This window comes from Phyllobates terribilis, unplaced genomic scaffold (assembly GCF_046119375.1).
Source record: "Phyllobates terribilis strain yellow unplaced genomic scaffold, ASM4611937v1 Scaffold_5__5_contigs__length_657084704, whole genome shotgun sequence".
In the NCBI taxonomy this organism is placed as follows: domain Eukaryota; kingdom Metazoa; phylum Chordata; class Amphibia; order Anura; family Dendrobatidae; genus Phyllobates; species Phyllobates terribilis.
In genome coordinates, this window is record NW_027362765.1 from 69,660,338 (window position 1) to 69,685,175 (window position 24,838).

Consider the following 24,838-nt stretch of genomic DNA (forward strand, 5'->3'; position numbering starts at 1 on the left):
CGCGGACGCTGCCCGCGACCAATCACCGATTTTGGCGCCACATTTAAATATTGGCCGCGACCAATCACCGATCTTGGCTCCACATTTAAACACCGCTGTGTTGATTGGTCGCGGACGCTATTTAAATGTGGCGCCAAAATTGGTGATTGGTCGCGGGCAGCGCCCGCGACCAATCAGCGATTTTGAACAAAAATGTCCGGACCTTTGTAACACCATGCGGATACTGTGGGGAGATCAGCGGCCAGGGTGTGAAGGGAGGACCGGGGAGCGGCGCTGCGGGTCCGGATACTTCTGCTGCGAGCGCCCGCTCAGGTCCCGGGTTCTCGGAGCGGAAGTAGCCGCACAGGCAGCGCCGCTGACATCCATGCGGAAGGGAGGACCGGGGAGCGGTTCTGACATCCATGCGGCTAGGGTGTGAAGGGAGGACCGGGGAGCGGCGCTGCGGGTCGGGATACTTCTGCTGCGAGCAGTCGCTCATGTCCCGGCTTCTCGGAGCGGAAGTAGCCGCACAAGCAGCCGCTCTCCGGTCCTCACCAATACGATATGCTGATTGGTCGGCGCCCTCCTGACGCGACCAATCAGAGATTTTAACGCTAAATTCAAACACACTGTCCGCTCGCGCCCTGTTAGGCCGCATGCATATTCTAGATTACCCGATGCATTAGAATCGGGCCACCATGTAGTGTAGTATATATATATATATATGTATATATATATATATATATATATATATATATATATATATATATATATATATATATATATATATATATATATATATATAATTTTTATTTTTTTTTTACATCTAATGATTTTTCTTTTCAGTTTTTTCTTCTACTTTTTTTTTCTCTCTACTTTTTTATAGTAAATAGTACCCTTGACACAAACCCCACACAATACACATGTAAGAGCACCACTTACACACACATCCCAGTGTTTTGAAGAATAAAATAAAAATGGCCCATTCGTCAAGAAGACGCTGTTCACCAGAGGAAGCATATGCTTTCCTTGCCTCCAACACGGATTCAGTCAGTGAGGAAGATCCCACATTCCTCTATTTCTCTTCCTTCTTCTCCTCCTCCTTATCTAGTAAGGAGGGAACTCCAGCAAAGCGCCCTAGGACCCAGGCAACCCCTACAGCAATTTATCCCATACAGACTACACCCCCTGAAAATTCAGCCGGTTATTCTGGATTTCATGGGTAGCTCAGGAATCCAATTTGACGTTAAAGGCCTCACTGAAATTGACTCTTTCAAATTCTTTTTTAACGAGGAAATAATAAATCTTATGGTGGATTAAGGATTGCTTCAAAGCCTACCACATGTCCATAAATTAATAAAATTTGTTCTTACCTGTTGACACAAAAACCTGTTATATTCTGATGTACTCCGCACAACTTACACATACCACCACTTATAAATTCATACACCAGTAAAACCAAAAGCATTACAATCATTACTATAATACTATGCTCTGAATAAATTCCTTGGGGGGAGTCTAGTTTCCAAAATAAGGTCACATTTGTGATGTTTGCACTGTTTAGGCACATCAGGGGCTCTCCAAACACGACATGGCATCGGCGTACTCAGGAGAAATGGCACAACAAATTTTCGGCTCCATTTTCTCCTCTTACCCTTGTGAAAATAAAACAAATTGGGTCTAAATTAAATTTTTGGTGAAAAAAAGTTAAATATTCATTTTTTTTCCTTCCATATTGCTTCAGTTCCTGGGAAGCACCTGAAGGCTTAAACTTCTTGAATGTGGTTTTGAGCACCTTGAGGGGTGCAGATTATAGAATGGTTGCCCTTTTGGGTATTTTCTGTTATATAGACCCCTCAAAGTCACTTCAGTTGTGATGTGGTCTCTTAAAAAAGGTTTTGTAAATTTTGTCGGAAGATGAGAAATCGCTTATCAATTTATTAAACCTTCCAACTTCCTTACAAAAAAGTTTCAAAAATTGTTCTAATGTAAAGTAGACATGAGAAATATTATTTATTAACTATTTTGTGACATGACTCTGGTTTAAGGGCATAAAAATGATAAGTTTGAAAACTGAAATTTTTGCCAAATCTCTGATAGTTTCACAAATAAATGCAAGTCGTATCGAACAAATTTTACTACCATGATGAAGTACAATATGTTATGAGTAGTGATGAGACAGTGTGCTCGGAACTCGCTCGACATGCTCAGCGAGTATTTCCGGGATGCTCGGGCGGTAGCACGGATCCCCTCCCTGCATGTTTGGCGCTATTTAGAGAGCCAATGAACATGCAGAGATTGTCTGCCACTCACTGTAATGCCGTAGCCCTGTTGGTTGTGGCATTACAGTGATTGGCTGGCCACATAGCGTCATCAGGTCTATATAAGACCTGGTGCTGCTATGCTCGTCACAGTCTAACCTTCAGACAGTCAGAGTAGGGAGAGGTGCTGCTGTGTGAGGGACAGAATTGGCGGTGTAATAATTAGGCATAGTTATTCCACACTAGGAGGATACATATCCATCTGAACTAACAGTCCTTCTGAGGACTAATCCAGCTGCATATATTCAGTGGTGATAGGAGTTAGGCAGGCAGAGAAATTTGTGAACACTATACAGCACAATAGTGTCCATTGCACGTTCTGTCTGATCCTAGTGTTACAAATATCCGTAGACTAACAACAAATATGGATCAGCATATATTGGCTGTGCAAACACACAACTATAATATCCTACAAATAGATTGCACAACAGCAAATAGTAACAGAAATAGAACAACTTCATTTGATAAAATTTGACAGACATGATCAACAGTACAGAATCCAACAGGTGGTATACAAAAGGTGGGGTAGTAGAATAATAGTAAAATTTCATCATGGGTACAAATATGCTGATACATAATTGGCCATATTACATAATACTATATGGAGTACCCATAGATAGAAATATTAATACTCACACGGTAGGTAAGAGATAAGACACAATGTACAGTACAGACCAAACGTTTGGACACACCTTCTCATTTAAATATTTTTCTGTATTTTCATGACGATGAAAATTGTACATTCACACTGAAGGCATCAAAACTATGAATTAACACGTGGAATTATATAGTTAACAAAAAAGTGTGGAACAACTGAAAATATGTCTTATATTCTAGGTTCTTCAAGGTAGCCACCTTTTGCTTTGATGACTGCTTTGCACACTCTTGGCATTCTCTTGATGAGCTTCAAGAGGTAGGCACTCGAAATGGTCTTCCAACAATCTTGAATGAGTTACCAGAAATGCTTAGCATTTGTTGGCCCTTTTACCTTCACTCTGCGATACAGCTCACCCCAAACCATCTCGATTGGGTTTAGGTCTCTAGACTGTGGAGGCCAGGTCATCTGGCGTAGCTCCTCATCACTCTCCTTCTAGGTCAAATAGCCCTTACACAGCCTGGAAGTGTGTTTGGGGTCATTGTCCTGTTGAAAAATAAATGATGGTCCAACTAAATGCAAACCGGATGGAATAGCATGCCGCTGCAAGATGCTGTGGTAGCCATGCTGGTTCAGTATGCCTTCAATTTTGAATAAATCCCCAACAGTGTCACCAGCAAAGCACCATCACACCTCCTCCTCCATGCTTCACGGTGGGAACCAGGCATGTAGAGTCCATCCGTTCACTTTTTCTGCGTCGCACAAAGACACGGTGGTTGGAACCAAAGATCTCAAATTTGGACTCATTAGACCAAAGCACATATTTCCACTGGTCTAATGTCCATTACTTGTGTTCTTTAGCCCAAAGAAGTCTCTTCTGCTTGTTGCCTGTCCTTAGCAGTGGTTTCCTAGCAACTATTTTACCATGAAGGCCTGCTGCACAAAGTCTCCTCTTAACAGTTGTTGTAGAGATGTCTGCTGCTAGAACTCTGTGTGGCATTGACCTGGTCTCTAATCTGAGCTGCTGTTAACCTGCGATTTCTGAGGCTGGTGACTCGGATAAACTTATCCACAGAAGCAGAGGTGACTCTTGGTCTTCCTTTCCTGGGGCGGTCCTCATGTGAGCCAGTTTCTTTGTAGCACTTGATGGGTTTTGCAACTGCACTTGGAGACACTTTCAAAGTTTGCCCAATTTTTCGGACTAACTGACCTTCATTTCTTAAAGTAATGATGGCCACTCGTTTTTCTTTACTTAGCTGCTTTTTTCTTGCCATAATACAAATTCTAACAGTCTATTCAGTAGGACTATCAGCTGTGTATCCACCTGACTTCTGCAAAACACAACTGATGGTCCCAACCCCATTTATAAGGCAAGAAATTCCACTTATTAAACCTGACAGGGCACACCTGTGAAGTGAAAACCATTTCTGGTGACTACCTCTTGAAGCTCATCAAGAGAATGCCAAGAGTGTGCAAAGCAGTCATCAAAGCAATAGGTGCTTTTGCTTAACAAAACTTTTTTGTTAAGTATATAATTCCACATGTGTTAGTTCAGAGTTTTGATGTCTTCTGTGTGAATGTACAATTTTCAAAGTCATGAAAATACAGAAAAATCTTTAAATGAGAAGGTGTGTCCAAACTTTTGGTCTGTACTGTAGATCTATGTAAGAACAGAGAAAACAGGAAATTGTAGAAGTTTTCTTCTTTGGATCCCAGAAGGAATCCTCAGGTGGTGGATGCCTTCCTAGTCAGATTTAACTACAATCGCTCATATGCTTTTCTGCCAGTGATGTTAATACCAGTAGCCCTGAGAAAAATCAGGGAGCGTCACCTTGTGCTTAAGGAAGTTGGGAATATGAGCGCTAACCAGGTCCCTAGAACTAGGGACGACCTAGTCTATCCCTGTCCCCTGGATTACTCCTGAAGGTGTAGATGCCATGTGCTTGTGCCTTGACTATTTTCCTATATCAACCCTTATCTGTTCCTTCCCCCACCCAGGATAGTGGGAGGCAGCAGTGTATAGGAGCACACCAACCAGAGAAACAAGGGAAGACTAACCGGGATAAATGAAAATACCAACCATACTAAATACATTCACCAAACAACAGAGTGGGACGTGGGATTTATAGGAAGGAGAAGCCAAATTGGAGAGGATGAGGATGTGCACACAAACAAGCTCCAAACAACAGTCTCCTGAGCAAACCTTCACATACCAACTCCAGAACCAGGCAGCAAGAACTAACAATAAAAATGAAAAAAGCATATACAGAATGGGAGGAATAGAGCTAAGCAACAGTACATGTGAAAAAGACTTAGGTATACTAATAGATCATAGACTGAACATGAGTCAACAGTGTGATGCAGCAGCAAAAAAGGCAAATACAATTCTGGGATGTATTACCAGAAGCATACAGTCTAGATCACGTGAAGTCATTATCGGTCTTTACTCCTCTTTGGTCAGACCTCATCTGGAATACTGTGTACAGTTTTGGGCACCACATTTTAAAAAAGACATAGACAAACTGGAGCAAGTTCAGAGAAGAGCGACCAGAATGGTGACTGGTCTGCAAACCATGTCCTATGAGGAACGGTTGCAGGATTTGGGAATGTTTAGCTTGCAAAAAAGAAGACTGAGAGGAGACTTAATAGCTGTCTACAAATATGTCAAGGGCTGTCACATTGTAGAAGGATCATCTTTATTCTCATTTGCACAAGGAAAGACTAGAAGCAATGGGATGAAACTAAATGGGAGGAGACACAGATTAGATATTAGAAAAAACTTTTTGACAGTTAGGGTGATTAATGAGTGTAACAGGCTGCCACGAGAGGTGGTGAGTTCCCCTTCAATGGACGTCTTCAAACAGAGGCTGGACAGACATCTGTCTGAGATGATCTAGTGAATCCTGCTTTGAGCAGGGGGTTGGACCAGATGACCCAGGAGGTCCCTTCCAACTCTACCATTCTATGATTCTATGAACACTGGCAATCTCCCAAGTGCCAAAGGCAAGCACATATAGCAGGGGGAGGGGCAATACTGAACAGCTAAGACAATCCAGGTAGGAAAGCTCCAGGAGCTTCAACTGAACAGATTAACCCCTACATTGCTGGCTAGGAAAAAACCTGCATTCTTCAATAAGATGGTGACTTGCTTCTAGCCAGTGCAGGAGTTTATGAAACCAGAAATTGCGATCTTCTGGCCCCTCTCTGTCGCGGTAACCCCGTGACAGAAGTAGTGTGGTGTTAATGTTTAATATTTTTGTAAATTGCCATTTGGAGGTCCTGTATATTGTCAGTGTATTTGCTCTTTAGCGCCTGTATTTGCACCTCTTGCACATATTTACGCCTGTGCGCTCGCTTGCATTTAACTATTTTCATTTGGAATATTTTTTTTTTCTGTTTCACATTTAAGGTTTTCCGTCCATGCTGATATCTCTGACTTTGTCCACATGTGACTGCAGCGTCAGTTGCATTGGCCGCTATGTGTCCGGACTTCAATACTGTTTGCCTGATGCCCAGTTCTCTGACACGATGGTCACCTGACCACCACGTCATCTGACCATTGCGTCAGCTGCCAAGTCCTCCTATTGGCTTCTCCATGTGCGTGCACATCGGCGCTATGATTTCCCTTCAGTAGAATATGACAGACCGATATGCTCTATTTAGGCATTCTTCGGCTAGTACATAGCACCGACACTCCATTCTATGTGAGTTTTTTTTAATACTTGATATTTGCATTGAAATCACCTGCTGTCACTTTATGCACCTGTAGCGCCCCGAGGGTTCGGTTGCTACAGGGGTATTGCACCTCAACCAGAGGTGTGATATTCCACTCCCAGGTAAGGATGGAGTGTGGACCAGGGCTCAGTTAGCTGCATACACACACTCACCCCATTTCCGGGGGACAGCTCGATGGTGCTCCCATTTATGCAGGCACAACTGACCTTGTCCCTGGCTGGAGTGGGGAGGGGGGAGAGAACCCAGTGGTGTAGGAGCAGTAAGGGGACGGTTTCTGGAGCATAGGAAGGAGCTCATTGGGTGCAGGTCACCTGAGCTCAGACACAGAGCAGTAGATAAAAGGTGGGGGCCATCTTAGGAGAGAGTTGAGAGCAGTGAGTCAGAACAGAAAGGGAGAGAGAGCTGACAGGCTCGGCCTGAGCTCAGCTTCACGAGGCAGGCCTAAAGAGAAGGCCGGGGCCAGAGAGAAAAAGGGAGAAGGAAGGAGAAGAGACTGAGGAGTAGAAAGGCTCCAGAAACAAGAAGGCAGAAGGGACCCTAAGAGAGCAGAACGGACAGCAACCGTTGCAAACCCGCGTTATATCGGGTGAAGGGTCAGGCCGTGCAAGGGTACCGGATTCCCAAGTTGGTGGAGGTAAATCATCCCTCAGCCAAGAACCGGAGGTCGTGATCATTTATTGGTGCGAACCCTTGCTACACCCGCTAGGAAGGCACCACATAGGGTCAGGGAAACTGGCGCCAAGTTTTACCAGAGAAGGCCCGAGGTAGCCAGACAGAAGCGTGGTCACTGGTGGGGCACAAGAGGCCAGAGAAAGGATAGAAGGGGGTCCTGTGCCATACTCCTGAACTGCCTGGGGGTTGACCGAGCCCCTCACCTGCTGGACGCAGCACGGCTTGGGCAGTCATTGCTGACAGAAGTGACTTGGATATCAACTGTGAGAAAAAGGCCTGAACTGCACAATTGGACTCTGTGTGATTTATGCTGCGCCTGCACCATCACCCCCAGCATCAACCTACATTGCCCTGAGGCTACACTCTTCCCGTGGGGAGTTATCCTATCCCTGTGCTGCACACCAACACCAGCCTCAGCCGTCTGCCTAGCAGCGGCGGTCATCCCTGACCGCAATCCACGGGTGGCATAGTCGGACATTCATAACTCTATAAGTAGACTGCCACAGCATTTGGTCTGACCACCCTGAGCCACGGGATCGGGTTGCCACTACTACCCCCAGCATCGCACAGAAGCCCGGTTCCGGGTACCCAACGGCCCAGGGGGCGAGTCACACCTTTTCTATTGGCTACTCACACTTGAAATGTTTGGCTAAGCTCCCCACCGTGATCTCCTCTTCACCAACCACCCCTGACAAAGCATTCGTGAAACACGCGTCGTATGTTTCATAGGTGAAATTATTGTTACCAATTAATTACATTTATTGTTTGTGACTCCTTTGTGGATATACATCCATTTTCATATTTTCACAAGTTACTTTTTGTTTGGATATATATATATATGTTAATTGAATACTGATTCATATACATTTTTTTTTATTCTACTATTTTTACATTTTCAGTAGCTTATATTAATCTTCTATCCTTATCTGTTACTGATATCCCCCGTTCTGCTGTCCCGATCTCTGTGGATGTTCCCTGCACTTTATAACTTTGTCTTGAAATATTTAATAACTTCAGATTATTTAGATTTTTCTATGTTTTTGGTGCTGGACTGGAGATATTCTGTGATAAATCTCTGTATGTGACTATAATGTGATTGTGTGTTATACCAGGGGCAGGACGGGGCCATGACTGGATGGTAGTGATCATGTGAAGCCGGTAACAGCTCTGGAGATTTCTTACATGGGATCTTTATGATGTTACATCGTCATCTTCTCCCCATTCAGGTCCCTACAATATCGGATCCTCTCAGTGGAGATCTTCTATATAAGAGAATTTTCCTGATTGACCCATCAAGGATGGATAGGGACAGGGACAAGATGGCGGAGAGGATATTACACCTCACCCTAGAGATCCTCTTCCGGCTTACTGGAGAGGTGAGAGATTCTGATGACGTCACATTACATCATTCTTATCTATGGGAATAACAGATGGACAGAACTGGAGAGGTGAGGACTCTGGAAATGTCTGTAGTGAGATTTATTAATGTGTCTCTCCATAACCAGGATTACACAGTAGTGAAGAAGACCTCTAGTGAGCGCTGCCAGGCCCCTGTGTCTGACGGATGGGGAAGACCCCTGAGCCCAATTACAGGGCCTCCACCTCACCCCCTGATACATGAGGACATCAATGACCAGAAGATCCTAGAACTCACGTACAAGATGATTGAGCTGCTGACTGGAGAGGTGACACTGCTGGGAATGCTGGGACATTATACAGTAACGCTATGAAGGGTTCAGGGGATGACAGTATCATTGTATGTGTCAGGTTCCTATAAGGTGTCGGGATGTCGCCATCTATTTATCAATGGAGGAGTGGGAATATTTAGAAGGACACAAAGATCTGTACAAGGACGTCATGATGGAGGTTCCCCAGCCCCTCACATCACCAGGTAATAGACAGGACTAAATACACACGGCCTATAATTATCTGTATGTAAAGCATGAATTCAGTCCCTGTATGTGTTTCCTCCAGTTCTATTAAGTAAAAGGACAACACCAGAGAGATGTCCCCATCCTCCTCTTCTACTGGACTGTAAAGAAGAAAATCCAGATGTTCATCATGGAGAGAAGGTGTCATGAGATCTCCCCTATGATGTGTAGAAGGCTGTGAAGGTCTTGTGTTCAGTCTTGTTTTATCCACCAGTATAAGGGAAGAGTTAGGCGGCAGTATAACTCTGATCAGGATTGCAGCGCAATGCTCGGACTGGCTGACGGCTCTCCCGAAACTAAAAATTAAAGCAAATATTTCAGTGCAACTGTCAAGCTCGGGCCACACACCTAATATCATACCTTTAGTGCCAACAATGAGTAATAGCACAACCTCACTCTCCAGAGCCCAACATAGCAAACATGTACTACTACTACAATCTATTGTATATACAGTGAACCACCTAGAAACCTCTCCCAAGACTCTTCCCAGCTACAGGGCTGACCCTCTGTAACTCTCCCCACAGCTGAAGGACTGACCCTCTGTAACTCTCCCCTGCCCTGCTGCAGGGCTGACCCTCTGTAACTCTCTCCTGCCCAGCTGCAGGGCTTGACCCTCTGTAACTCTCCCCTGCCTAGCTGAAGGGCCGACCTTCTGTAACTTTTCCCTGCCCCACTGCATGGCTGACCCTCTGTAACTCTTCCCTGCCCAGCTGCAGGGCTGACCCTCTGTAACTCTTCCCTGCCCAGCTGCAGGGCTGACCCTCTGTAACTCTTCCCTGCCCAGCTGCAGGGCTGACCCTCTGTAACTCTCCCCTGCCGAGCTGCAGGGCTGACCCTCTGTAACTCTTCCCTGTCCAGTTTCATGGCTGACCCTCTGTAACTGTCCCCTGCCCAGCTGCAGGCTGACCCTCTGTAAATCTCCCCTGCCCAGCTGCAGGGCTGACCCTCTGTAACTCTCCCCTGCCCAGCTGCGGGGCTGACCCTCTGTAACTCTCCCCTGCCCAGCTGCAGGGCTGACCCTCTGTAACTCTCCCCTGTCCAGCTGCAGGGCTGACCCTCTGTAACTCTCCCCTGCCCAGCTGCAGGGCTGACCCTTTGTAACTTTCCCCTGCCCAGCTGCGGGGCTGACCGTCTGTAAGTGACTACAATAAACTATAGCAACCCTCCTAATCGAATAGTAGGGGTGTATAATAGGTTGCTGACTAGGCACTGTGCTACATTGTGTGTGAATTGCGCCCTATTGCAAGTTTCATTTGTGTGCTGTTTTAATGCTAAGCAATCACCCCCTCCATGGAGTGAGAGGTTGAGAGTGGTTGTTCAACAGCATTCTGTACTCGTGTTTCCTCCTTCTAATAAAAAGGGGGTCTCCTGCATCCTGTGTGTGTGCAATTTCCTTGCTATTCTGGCTGGTAAATACCATTGCACCACAAATGTACCTTTATGTCACACATCAATTCCCATGAGGACTTGGCAGGATCTTCCATTCCTTTACACCAGGAACATGACAGTGAGTTTTTCTTGTTTTCCCGCCTTCACCGTCCTCAGATCTTAACCCTATAAAGCATCTCTGGGACGAGGTAAAATTGATTGTTCAGAGCATCTCAGCACCTTCATCTAATTTGTGGCAACTACAAGAACCTATCCTGTTGGCATGGGCCAGTATTCCTGGGGAACAATCTCAGCACCTTGTACAACCTATGACGCGATTAATTGGGTGTCTAGTAATGTGACCATTCAATCTATGTTTTATATCTGGTGGAGATTACAGGATAAAGCTGATCATAGATATTAGATGTTGTCTGGACCTTCTCAAACGTCTCCACCTGTCTGTGACATTTACAATATTTCTTTCAGGGTGAAGATCTGACCCATATTAATGCTACAGAGACATATGTGAGGGGTGATGAGTGGTGTAAAGAGGAGATTCCTACAGATAACCGCACAGGTGAGTAGTGACCACTACATGCAGAGAAGTCACCAGTTTTACTCAGTCACTGACTTGTAGAGTAACTTTAGCTGTTCGGGTTTTTTTCAGCTGTGTTCACATGAAACTTTCGATGTGGACATAGGGGCTGATTCATCATGGGGTTACCTGGGACTATTCTTTTTTTATATTTACAATGTGCTAAGAACTATCTTGCAGGTAGTCGTTTCCCACCTTTTGTGCCTGCCGCTGATCTCACAGGCCGCTCATACTGGTGAGTCGGATTCTCTTCGACTCTGCTCTGTTGAGTGGTCGTGACTGCCAACATCATGCTGATTGATAGTTTAACTGCGGGAAGCCGATTGTCAATCACCATGACATCGGAAGTCATGTCTTGTCGACAAAGCAGCCTGGAAGAAGAGCTGCTGGCTGACGTGGAGCAGCTGTATCGCCTGCAGGAGCGGTCGGTGGCCACTCTGAACAAGCATCGAATACAGCAGGCAGGTAATTGCCTCTGTTAGCAAATACCTGCCTGTTTTAGTTTTTAGGCCCATAGTTAAAAAAAAAATGTCTTGGACAATCTCTTTAAGATTGGCACCATGCACATCAGTCTTTAATGAAGGTGGGGGTTTCATGTAAGTAATGCTGAATTCATTCAGACATGCACATACCGCTTCTTTCAAAATTCAATTTTTATTGAAAGGTTAAATAATTTTCAATTACAAAAAAAAAAAAAAAGAATAAACAGGACAATATCAGCATCAATATATCATAGAATATAAGTATAACGTCCAATAAAACATCAAGTTAGAGGAAGAAAAAGGAAGGAAGGGAACATTTTAGGCCATCAGTATTACAATTATGAAGTTACTAAAATCCAATGGAAACCATAGATAGCGCAGCCAGGCGCAAACCAACACGGAGCACAATCCGGACAGAAGAAACGCACCGGAGAAAAGAGAAACCACTTATGGTAATACAGGAACCCGGTGCCATCTGGAGATTATCTTAAAGGAGGTCTCCTGAGCTTTGGTTGCAATTGACGTTTTGTGAGCAAATTGAAAACATTTAGCCCATTGTGAGTCTTCAAAAGATTTGCCCAGTTTTCTTACCCATGCATCGCAATAGGGTGGTCTGATAGTGTAGTATGGGCTATTAGGTGTTTGTAGAGCAATGAGATGGAGTGCCAGGGTGGAGACGACGACAGGCACAGTTTTTCAAAATTTGTTAGATCCCTATTGAGCTGTCTATCTTTTCTAACATGGGACTAGAAATGTTGCAATTGTCTATAGTCATAGTCGGCTCTTGGAGGGATAGAGCGGTCCTGAAATATCTCTTTGAGGGGTATTTAAGATGCGTTAGATAGTACATGAGCAAAGTAAAGAGGGCGACATTTACTTTTACCCAGAAATCGATTGGAAGGTAGCCCCGGTAAAAATGTGGGATTGTCTGAGATAGGGTATAATGGGCTCTGTGGGCTAATTAACATTGAACCAATCCAGAAGAATTTTATATTGGAGCGTAAACAAAATTTTAAAAATTAGTGAAGTCATAAACCTACAAGTATACCAATGTATCCTACAAATTCATCCCACATGTTGCACAGTACACTGCATGTAGCCCATATACTAAACACATACAAGCATAATAATTACCCATGTTCAAACGTACTGGCCAGTTGTGCCCAGGAATCCCCTGATGCGCGTTTCGCTTGAGCTTATTCCTACAGGGGATGTGTAATGATCCAGACAGTCAGTTTTAAATAATGCCATAATTACCTCAGGTGCAGCAGGGATGTGGCCCTGCTATCATGACCCCGAGTGTCACTAGGCTCCATCTTGGCATTTAAGGTCAAGTTTCCACTCTCCTACCCGACATGTGAAGGCAGAGGGCAGGGCTCGCGACGTCATGGTGACGTGTTATTGTGATGGACCCGAAACTCAGCCATGAAAGGAGAGCACTCTGCTGCACCCTAATGGTATAACTGCATATTGCAATTGCGTTATAATGATCGATAGTTACTTCAATAGCGTTCTCTCTTTGATATAAGAGGATGATATATGGAGTGTTGTTTCTACTCAAGGATATCAATTCACTAACCCCATGGATTCTCAAAACTCTGTAAGTAAGCAGAGACAGCAGTGTCAATATTTATATTAAAAATTGTCATAAAAGCAGAAATATACAGTGGGGGAAATAATTATTTGATCCCTTGTTGTTTTTGTAAGTTTGCCCACTGACAAAGACATCAACAGTCTATAATTTTAAGGGTGGGTTCATTTTAACATTGAGAGATAAAATATCTAAAAAAATCAAGAAAATCACATTGTATGAATTAGATATTTTTTTTTGCATTTTGCAGTGAGAAATAAGTATTTGATCCTCTACAAATCATTATGAGTTCTGGCTTCTACAGACCAGTTAGACGCTCGTAATCAACTCATTACCTGCATTAAAGACAGCTGTCTTACATAGTCACCTCCATAAAAGACTCCTGTCCACAGACTCAATTAGACAGTCGACTCTAACTTCTACAACATGGGCAAGACCAAAGAGCTTTCTAAGGATGTCAGGGACAAGATCATAGACCTGCACAAAGCTGGAATGGGCTACAAAACCATACGTTTCTGCAAAGGAGACATGACGACTGCACCGTACTGAAGGGAAGATGGATGGGGTCATGTATCGTGATATTTTGGCCAACAACCTCCTTCCCTCAGTAAGAGCATTGAAGATGGGTCGTGGTTCAGTCTTCCAGCAAGACAATGACCCAAGGCTACAAAGGAGTGGCTCAAAAAGAATCACAGTAAGATCATGGAGTGGTTTAGCCAGTCTCCAGACCTTAATCCCATAGAAAACATATGGAGGGAGTTGAAGCTCCGAGTTGCCAAGCGACAGCCTCAAAATCTGAATGATTTAGAGATGACCTGCAGAGAGGAGTGGACCAAAATTCCTCCTGACATGTGCGCAAACCTCATCATTAACTAAAAAAAACATCTGACTGCTGTGCTTGCTAACAAGGGTTTTGCCACCAAGTATTAAGTGTTGTTTGCCAGAGGGATCAAATACTTATTTCTCATTGCAAAATGCAAAAAATGTATCTAATTTATACAATGTGATTTTCTTGATATTTTTTTGGATATTCTATCTCTCAATGTTAAAATAAACCTACCCTTAAAATTATAGACTATTCATGTCTTTGTCAGTGGGCAAACTTACAAAAACAGCAAGGAATCAAATAATTATTTCCTTCACTGTTTGATAAATAATATACACTTACTTCTCTAAAATTAATAAGTGAATATAAAAGTGTCAAGTATAGGACTGCAAGTTGCAAAAAGTGCTCATCAAGATAACTAACCTATAGGAGCACAGGGACCATCCAATCAAAGCCAGTGCAGACATTGGAGTGATGGCCACAGTAGGTGGAGAGGACAGTCACTGTGCTGAGAGTATTATAAAATAAAAAATTGTTTCAAAACATTATAGCACCAAGACACCTAGGGCTGTTGGAGCTTGTAGGGACAGACTGGAAAATAATGTGAAACAGGAGAGTGTGGTTCCAAAAAGGGCGGTTCATAAAAAATCTTATTATGAAGATCACATGAATATTTAACCTCACTCATATACAAATTATGGGTAGATGAGTATGAAATCTTGAAGGAAGTCTATCCATTTCAACAAGTTGTTTAACCGGTTCCCGACCGCCCACTGTAGATAAACGTCGGCGCTTGCCGGGCTCTGTGCAGCGCCGACGTTTAAAAACGGTGGGTGGTCTCGCAGTGCTCAGGACCCCCAGGGTCCTGCAAGCGCTGCGATTCCGGTGCAGAGCGTTAGCTCTGACAGGGAACATCATCGGGACCTGATTAGATCAGGTCCCAGTGATGTTAACCCTTAGCTGTCTTCTATATGCTGTGATCTATAGTGATCGCGGCATATAGGAGACAGCAGGAGGAGAGGGGGTCGTCAACTTACCTCTCCGAAGACCTCCGAGTCCTTCCAGGACCTGGGGTTGCTATGGCAGCTGGAGGTCACATGACCGCCTCCAGCTCTGCCATATATGGTGTCCTGTCTGGCTCAGCTGCAGCTGTAGCCAGACAGGAGACTCTGACTGAAACAGTCAGGGAAGATCTCATGTAATGTAATATATGTCTATTACATTACATGAGATCAGAGATCAGAAAAATAAAAATTAATGTCCCATACAGGGACTAAGAAAAAATGTGAAAAAAAGTAAAAAAAAAGTTTTAAAACTATTAATAAAAAAATCACAAAATAAATAAAAATAAATAAATAAAATATTAAACCAATAAATCCGTATATTTTTACAAAACCAAAAAAAGTACACATATTTGGTATCGCCGCATCCGAAACAACCCGAGCTATAAAACTGTCACACTAATTAACTCCTTCTGTGCACACCGTAATAAAAATAAATAAAAAACGGAGCAAAAAAATATGCTTTTTCATCATATTGCCAAACAAAAAGTGGAAAAAAAATGCGATCAAAAAACAAAATAGAAATAAAAATGGTACCACTGAAAACGTCATCTTGTTACGCAAAAAAAAAGCCGCCATACAGCTCCATCAGCCGAAAAATAAAAAAGTTATAGCGCTCAGAATAAAGCAATGCAAAAAAAATATTTTTTTCTATAAAATAGTTTTATTGTGTAAAAGCGCCAAAACATAAAAAAAATACAGTAAGTGTAGTATCGCTGTAAACGTACTGACCCGAAGAATAACGCTGCCTGATCACTTTTACCACACGCAGAACGGCATAAAAAAAAACTCAAAAAACAATTCCTGAATTGTTTGTTTTTGTTAATTTTACCTCACAAAAAACGGAATAGAAAGCGATCAAAAAATGTCACGTCCCCAAAAATGGTACCAATAAAAATGTCAACTCGTCCCGCAAAAAACAAGCCGTCACATGACTCTGTCGGCCGAAATATGGAAAAATGATAGCTCTCAAAATATGGTGATGCAAAAACTAGATTTTGCAAAAAAAGCGTCTTTTAGTGTGTGACAGCTGTCAGTCATAAAAACCCGATATCAATCTGGTATCTCTGTAATCACACCGACCCGAAGAATAAAGTAATCTAATCAGTTATATCACACTAGGAACGGCATAAAAAATAAATAAAACCAATTCTTCACCTGCTACTGATTTGTTTATTATGTCCCCAAAGATCCCAGTAAGGCTCTGCTCACATTTATCCTGTGCTCTGCGCTGAGCACTTACACCAGAGTTTCCGTGTAAATCTCTGAAATACATGATTCAGCCGGAACCCATGACGGAAGATTCCCTGTAATGAGACAGATATAGGCCACTGTGGACGCCGTCTAGCCTGGGATCCCACGGTGTCATTTGTTTTAGGCGTGCATAAAAGTGCGGTTGGCCACAGTTTTGTGCACTTCTGAAAAAAAGGACACCGCTACACAGAGGCCAGACGGTGTCCAGAGTAACTCTGCTGCCTCATTACAGTGAATGGATCCTGCAGGGGTTTCATCTGAATTACATCACTTGGAAATTTAGATGGAAACCCCGATGTAAGTGCTCAGCCTAGAGCGCCGGATAAATGTTACGTAAAATGTTCCCAATAAAAGCTTCAACTCAGTCCTCAAAAAAAGCTAGTCCCCACTCAGGTCCGTCATCTGTTAAAAATATAAGGGACTTCCAAGTTACTGGTAGCAGAAAGGCTCTGGAAAAGCAAAATGACCCTTGCCCCCCAAAAGAAATTCAGAAAATTTTGTGCTCCCAAATCCAAATGCCTATTCTACAATAATTTGTTCTCCAATTGTCAAATAGCGCTCCGTCCCCCCCAGATCTCACCGTATGGCTAAGCGGTACGATACAGCCACATATGGGGTATTGACACTTTTAGAAGAAATTGTGTGACACATTTCAGCACCATTTTTACCCATTGCCCTGTGTGAAAATGTAAAATCTGAGGGTAAAACATTTTTTTGTGGTAAAAATATAATTATGATTTTTTCACTGCCCAATGGTATAAATTTAAAAATTAAAAAATACTCACTACTTCCCTAGATGAATTCCTTGAGAGGTGTAGTTTACAAAATGGGGTCATTTGTGGAGGTTTCTGCTGTTTTGGCATGTCAGCGACTCTTCAAATGTGACATGGTGTCTGCTGCCTATCCCAGCCAACATAGCGCTCCTTTCTCTTCCGAACCCTGCCGTACACCAAAGCAGTGGTTTTCCCCCACATATGGGGTATCGGCGTACTCAGGAGAAATTGTACAACAAATTTCTTGGTGCAATTTCTCCGGTTATCCTTATGATAATGCAAAATTAGGGGATGAAAAACATTTTTTATGGGAAAAATGTGAAAATTTTATTTTCACGGCTCAATATTATAAACTTCTGTGAAGCAGCTGGGGGTGCGAGGTGCTCACCACACATCTAGATAAGTTCCCTAAGGGGTCTAGTTTCCAAAATGGTGGCACTTGTGGGGGGTTTCCACTGTTTAGTCACATTAGGGGCTCCCCAAATGCGACATGGCGTCTGCTAATTATTCAAACAAATTTTACATTCAAAAAGTCAAATGGCGCTCCTTCCCTTTCAAACCCTGCCATGCGCCCAAACAGTAATTTGCCTCCACATATGGGGTATCAGCGTGTTCAGGAGAAATTGCACAACAAATTTCATGGTGCAATTTATCCTATTACCCTTATGATAATGCAAAATTAAGGGATGAAAAACGGTTTTGTGGGAAAAATGTGAAAATTTTATTTTTACGGCTCAATATTATAAACTTCTGTGAAGCAGCTGGGGGTGCGAGGTGCTCACCACACATCTAGATAAGTTCCCTAAGGGGTCTAGTTTCCAAAATGGTGGCACTTGTGGGGGGTTTCCACTGTTTAGTCACATTAGGGGCTCCCCAAATGCGACATGGCGTCTGCTAATTATTCAAACAAATTTTACATTCAAAAAGTCAAATGGCGCTCCTTCCCTTCCGAACCCTGCAGTGCGCCCAAACAGTGGTTTTCCCTCACATATGGGGTATCAGCACGCTCAAGAGAAATTGCACAAAAAAATTTGGGGTCCATTTTTTCCTGTTACCCCTGTGAAAATAAAAAAAATTGGGTCTAGGGTAACATTTTTGTGAAAAAAGTTAAATGTTAATTTTTTTTTTCCACATTCCAAAAATTCCTGTGAAGCACCTGAAGGGTTAATAAAGTTCTTGAATGTGGTTTTGAGCACCTTGAGGGGTGCAGTTTTTAGAATGGTGTCACTTTTGGGTATTTTCTGTCATAAAGACCCCTCAAAGTGACTTCAAATATGATGTGGTCCCTAAAAAAATGTTTTTGTAAATTTTGTTGGAAAAATGAGAAATCGCTGGTCAACTTTTAACCCTTATAGCTCCCTAACAAAAAAAAATTTTGGTTCCAAAATTGTGCTGATGTAAAGTAGACATGTGGGAAATGTTATTTATTAACTATTTTGTGTGACATATCTCTCTGATTTAAGGGCATGAAAATTCAAAGTTTGAAAATTGCAAAATTTTCTACATTTTCGCCAAATTTCCGATTTTTTCACAAATAAACGCAAGTTATATGGAAGAAATTTTACCACTATCATGAAGTACAATATGTCATGAAAAAACAGTCTCAGAATCAGGGGAATACGTTGAAGCGTTCCAGAGTAATTACCTCATAAAGTGACAGTGGTCAGAATTGAAAAAATTGGCCCGGTCACGAAGGCAAAAACAGGCTCTGGCGCGAAGTGGTTAATAAGCATTTTTTTCTTTCTGGACTTCTCTTTGCAGTCCCATACCTGACACTATTATATTTGTCACATGGTGGTCTTAGAGAAGTGTATTTTCCCTATTAGTATATGTTCTGTTTATTTATGATAATTTATGAGATAAACATGGAGCACAGTGACTGTCCTCTCCACCTCGTGTGGCCATCACTCCAATGCCCGCACTGGCTTTGACTGGATGGACCCTGAGCTCTTATGGGTTAGTTATCCTGATAAGCACTTTTTGCATCTTTCTGGACATCTTTTTGCAGTCCTATTCTTGACAGTTTTATATTCACGTAGTAATTTTAGAGAAGTGTGTGTATATTACTAACATTGAGAATCCATGGGGTTAGTGAATTGATGTTCTTGAGTAGAAACAACACTCCATATATCATCCTCTTATATCTACTATGGGCATACAGGGTATAGAAAAGTAAATCTATACATACCTGTATGGCCCGTGGTAGAGGTCTGAATGAAGAGAAATGTAGTTTTATCGCCTTGGTTATTCACAGGCTTGGCGCCCCCCGGATGCCAAGCTATCCCCGCCCATCTGCTTATTATTCTGCCAATTCCCCGCCTATGTCCACGTTTAACATATTTGACTCCCTCCCCGCACGTCACAGGTCCCTGTGACGTGCGCTTTTTCCCCCCTCACTTTCCGGCGCATGTGCAAAGCGCGGCTCACAGGGAGCACGCTTTGTTTCCTCCCGGCCGGGTTTGTCTGAGCACAGTGCCGCAGTGCTCTATTGCACAGGCGCCAGGAGTCCACAGTGACCCCCGATTTAACAGACACATATTACCATGTGCCCATTCATCCGGCCTCTTATGCATTCCTAAGATTTACGCTAAGATATCAGGGAAAAATTCATCACTTCCAGTTTCAATGTCTACCATTCGGCCTATCCTTGGCACCTTGTGTCTTCACCAAATTAATGACAGAGGTAGCATCAGCCTTAAGAAAGGAAGGCATAATCATCATACCATATCCGGATGATCTACTTGGGGTATCTGATTCAATTCCGCTTCTCAATCAACATTTAGCCCAGACCATTCAGATGTTAAAAAACCAAGGTTGGTGCATAAACTGGGAAAAGTCCAATCTACACTGTGTTCCAAATTATTATGCAAATAATATTTTCTCAGATTTTCCCAAATTACCTATATGAATTGCAGTCATTGTAATTTTCCAGTCAAATAACTATTAGAGTACAATTGAAAGGTTTTTGTACAAACTGCCTATAACAGTATATTTTTAAAAAAATAAAACACTCAAACTGCACTCAAAATGCATGTTCCAAATTATTATGCACAGCAGAGTTTTCAACCTTTTCATTTTAATAAAGAACAAAAAAATGGTAATTTTTGAAATTATAAGCATTAGCAGGTTATTACAAACTGAAATCAAACGGTTTTCAACTCAAAACTTTATTCTAGGTGATGTTACATTTGCACATAGGACCCCTTGTTCGAAAGGAGCTTCTGAACTCTCTCGTCCATTGAATTAGTCAGGTTTTGGATGGTTTCTGCTTTAATTGTATTGCATGAGGACAGAATACCCTCCCAGAGCTGTTGCTTAGATGTGAACTGCCTCCCGCCATCATAGACACTCCTTTTGATGATGCTCCAGAGGTTCTCAATGGGGTTGAGGTCAGGGGAGCATGGGGGCCACACCATAAGTTTGTCCCCTTTTATGCCCATAGCAGCCAGAGATGCAGATGTGTTATGTGCAGCATGAGACGGGGCATTATCATGCATGAAAATGATCTTGCTGCAGAATACACGGTTCTTCTTCTTGAACCATGGCAGGAAGTGCTGCTTGAGAAACTCAACATATATTATGGAGTTCATCTTTACTCCTTCAGGGATCCTAAAGGGGCCAACAATCTCTCTCCCCATGATTCCAGCCCAAAACATTACTCCACCTCCTCCTTGTTGGCGCCGTAGCCATGTTTGCATGGGGTGTCCATCAACCAGCCATCCTCCACTCCATCCATCTGGACCATCGAGCGTTGCACGGCAGTCATCGGTGAACAAAACAGTTTTGAAGTCAGTCTTCATTTATTGTTTGGCCCACTGGAGCCGTTTCTGCTTGTGTGCAGTGGATAGAGGAGGTCGACAGGATGGCTTACGCACAGCTACAAACCTCTGAAGGACCCTACATCTTGTTGTTCGGGGGACGTTGGAGGCACCAGCAGCTTCAAAAACTTGTCTGCTGCTATGACAAGGCTTTTTTGCTGCTGCTCTTTTAAGCTGACGTAATTGCCTGTAGGAAACAGTCCTCAATTTTCCCTTATCAGCACGCACACGTGTGTACCGTGAATCAGCTACATACTTCTTGATTGTGCGATGATCACGATGAAGTGTCTTGGCAATCTTGATTTGTAGTCATGCCTTGACCTAAACGCTCCACAATTTGTTGCTTCTCAGCAGCCGACACATCCTTTTTCTTTCCCATTTTGGCAGAAAATGTAGGCTTCTTAATAATGTGGGACAGCCTTCTTAAGTAGTCTTGCCTTTCATTGGACACACCTGCCAAACTATCTAGCACAGGTGTCTGCAATTGCTTACAGTGATATAAAGAGCCCTGACACACATCACCATCAATGAGTTTAACTGACAAACAAAAAAATTCTTACCTTATCACTCCTAAACACTTTTTGCATAATAATTTGGAACACAGTGTACATCCAGAAATGCAGAAGGTGTTTCTAGGGGTCCTCCTGGACTCACATCTTGGAAAATTCTCCCTTCCCATAGACAAGGTAAAAGACGTCAGCAACAGAATTTGTCTGTTCCGAGAGAGAAGAACAGTGTCAGTAAGATACTCCATGAGGATTCTAGGACTCATGACATCTTGCATACCAAATGTTCGATGGGCCCAAGCACACTCAAGGGATCTACAACAAGCAGTCCTGCGAAGCTGGAACAAACTATCAGCAGGTTTAGACAAGAGAATGAAGGTTTCCACAGATCTAAAGTCTTCCCTAACCTGGTGGACGTCTCCAAACAATCTCCAGAAGGGATTATCCTGGACTCAGTCCCTGTATAAACGCGTTACCACGGATGCCAGCCAACTATTTTGGGGCGCAGAAGTAGAAGATCAGTACATTCAAGGAATTTGGACCCCAGAAGAGAGCAGAAGATCTTCCAATTACAGAGAACTAAGAGCAGTATGGGAAATGCTCCAGGAACGTTAGCATGTCTTAAGAGGAAAACGTATAAGGATCTTTTCGAACAGTACAACAGCCGTCTCGTTCATTCGACATCAAGGAGGCCCAAGAGGACAACTACTGCATGACCTAGCTGGACAAATATTCCGGTGGGCAGAGATAAATGTTCCTTCCATAACGACAGTCCACCTCAAGGGGACGGACAACTTTAGTAGAAGACTTCCTCAGCAGAAAAACAGTCTGGTCATCCGAATAGGAACTGAATCAGGAAGTATTTCACCAACTTACCCAATGCTGGGGCATCCCATTGATGGATCTCTTCGCCACCCACAAGAATGCGAAGGTAGAGAATTTTTTTTCCAGAAATCCAGAGGATCATCCAGTCGGCGTGGATGCGTTATCCCAGGAATGGGGAGAAGGCCTGCTATATGCATTTTCTCCTTTTCCACTTTTTTCCAGAGTAATGAGAAAAGTTCAGATGGACAGGGCCACAGTGATAGTGCCTTGGTGGCCCAAAAGAAGCTGGTTCCCATTACTAGGCCATATGGCTATAGAAGAACCATTTTTTCTCCCGGAGAGACATGACCTTCTATACCAGGGTCTAACGCATCAGAACATACAGTTCTTATGCCTGATAGCGTGGATCCTGAAAGGCGGATCCTAAGTGCTAAGGGTCTGTCAGATAAAGTAATACCCACCATGCAGGCCAGTCGGAAACCAGTTACCTTCGCCATCTATACCAAGGTATGGAGGAAGTATTGTTCTTATGTTGGGGGGTCCTGGGGAACCTCCTCCCAGTCAGACATTCCAAAAATTCTTGAGTTTCTTCAGCTAGTTTTCGAGAAGGGCCTAAGACCCAGCACTCCCAGGGTACATCTCAGGGTACATCTCAGCAATTAGTGCATTTCTAGATTACCCTTTAGCGGATCATCCCTGGGTAGCAAGATTTTCAAAAGCAGTTACTAGGTTAAAGCCTACAGTAAGGACGTTAGTACCTCCATTTTACCTAAACCTGGTCTTACGAGCCTTATGTAAAAGCCCCTTCAAACCTCAGGAAGAAATCAGTTTAAAGCTACTCTCCATGAAAACTGCCTTTCTAGTAGCTGTAACTTCAGCCAAACGAGTCAGAGAAATCCAGGTGCTGTCAACAACAGACCCTTATTTATGTATCCTGGGTGACCGAACAATGTTTAAACTTGACCCATCTTTTCTACCCAAAGTAGTATCCAAAGCAAACTTGAATCAGGAAATCATCTTGCCATCTTTTTGTCAAAATCCAAAGAATGAGAAAGAGAAACTTCCACACACTCGACGTCAGAAGATCAGTGATGCGGTATGTGGAAGTCACGAGACCATGGAGACAGGACTCAAACCTTTTCATTCAACATTCAGGAAAAAACAAGGGCAAAAAAGCCTCAAGAGTTACCCTAGGCAGATGGATTACCAAAATTATTTCCATGGCATATGTTTCGGAAGGAGAAGAACCTCCACAGGACATTAAGGCACATTCCACTAGAGCAGTCTCAGCTTCTTGGGCTGAAAAAGCAGGAGCATCTATAGACCAGATCTGTAGGGCTGCAACATGGGCCAGTATAAACCCCTTAACACAGAAGGCATTCAGATGCCCCGCTGCTGGCTGTAGACATGGAGTGTGATAAGGCTGGATGCTGATAGACAAGTCAAAAATAGGGACAGTCATGTTTGCAAATTGCGAACTTCCTTGGCTCCGTGTGCTGCTCTAGATTTGCATTGTGGATACGTGCAGGAACTGCCTTCTTTTGCATGTAATGTATTGATCCATTAATTGGACTAGAATAAAGTAAAGATTAGCAAATTCATGTGATGCAAATCAAATTCATGTAGAATTTTAGATATTTACTTTTCTCTGCAAATTCAAACAATTTCGATTTGTGCGAATCACAATTTTTCACTTTGCAGATAATTGCAGTCATCTCAGAAGGCTCCTGTTACCTCAGGCATGGCCATGTGACCTTTCCCGTGAAGCCTTGCACTATCACATTACATGGTGTAGCGTAACAAATCAGGAGAAATTATCTGAGCCTTTATAAAAGCTGAGGCAGGGAATGTTGTAGCCAATTTAGCGTGGTTTTGGATTGTGAGGGGACATTGAAGCTCAGCAATAGAGAGAGAGGAAAAGAAAGCTCTAAAACATTTTAAAAATATTTCACGAAGTGTGTGTTATACAACTGCAGCAGTAAAAGAAAATGAGTGTAGTATTCTGTGAAAAATTCAGAGATTAAGTTGACCGATAGAAAGAGACAGAAATGCTGTGCCAGCAGTGTAGCCAGAGGGCATAAGATTGATCTGGGATGTACAGTAGTGTTGATGGGCTGGCATCTTTCTTTTTCATTTGAGCTACACAATTTTTTTCTAAATTCTTCATGCACTAGAAAGCAGCAAGCCAAGACAAAATTTGTCAAAGATAAAAAAAAATCTGAACTTGTCAGTCAAAGAAAGTGTGCTTGTCACAAGCTACCAACTGTACTGAATTTTTCAACCACTTGTGTATTTTTTGTATGGATGTTTACATACTTAGCATTATTTGTCTTTTTAGAGAAGGGAAGAGAATTCTGTAAAAAAAAAAAAAACAGCAAATTAATTTAAAAAATTCAGACATTTAACTGTACATGTCTGTTTTTGTACATCTGTATACCAGTTTATTACCCCTATATGTGACACCATTACAGCAGGATTTGGCAGTTGCTGACTTCTTGGACATGTA

The 24,838-nt window shown here is 42.9% G+C and overlaps 1 protein-coding gene across 2 annotated transcripts in view; it reads left to right on the forward strand.

Annotated features, from left to right (window-relative positions):
• Window positions 1-24,838, forward strand: part of LOC141270715 (uncharacterized) — a 669,979-nt gene that overhangs the window by 641,622 nt on the left and 3,519 nt on the right. Inside the window, exons 8-9 of one of the 2 annotated variants that reach the window (XM_073680800.1) lie at window positions 9,277-9,374; window positions 11,088-11,178. The exons of the other annotated variant lie outside the window; for it this stretch is intronic. Coding sequence (XP_073536901.1) covers window positions 9,277-9,374; window positions 11,088-11,178 — 189 coding nt within the window. The remainder of the gene's footprint in view (window positions 1-9,276; window positions 9,375-11,087; window positions 11,179-24,838) is intronic. 2 annotated transcript variants of the gene reach the window in all.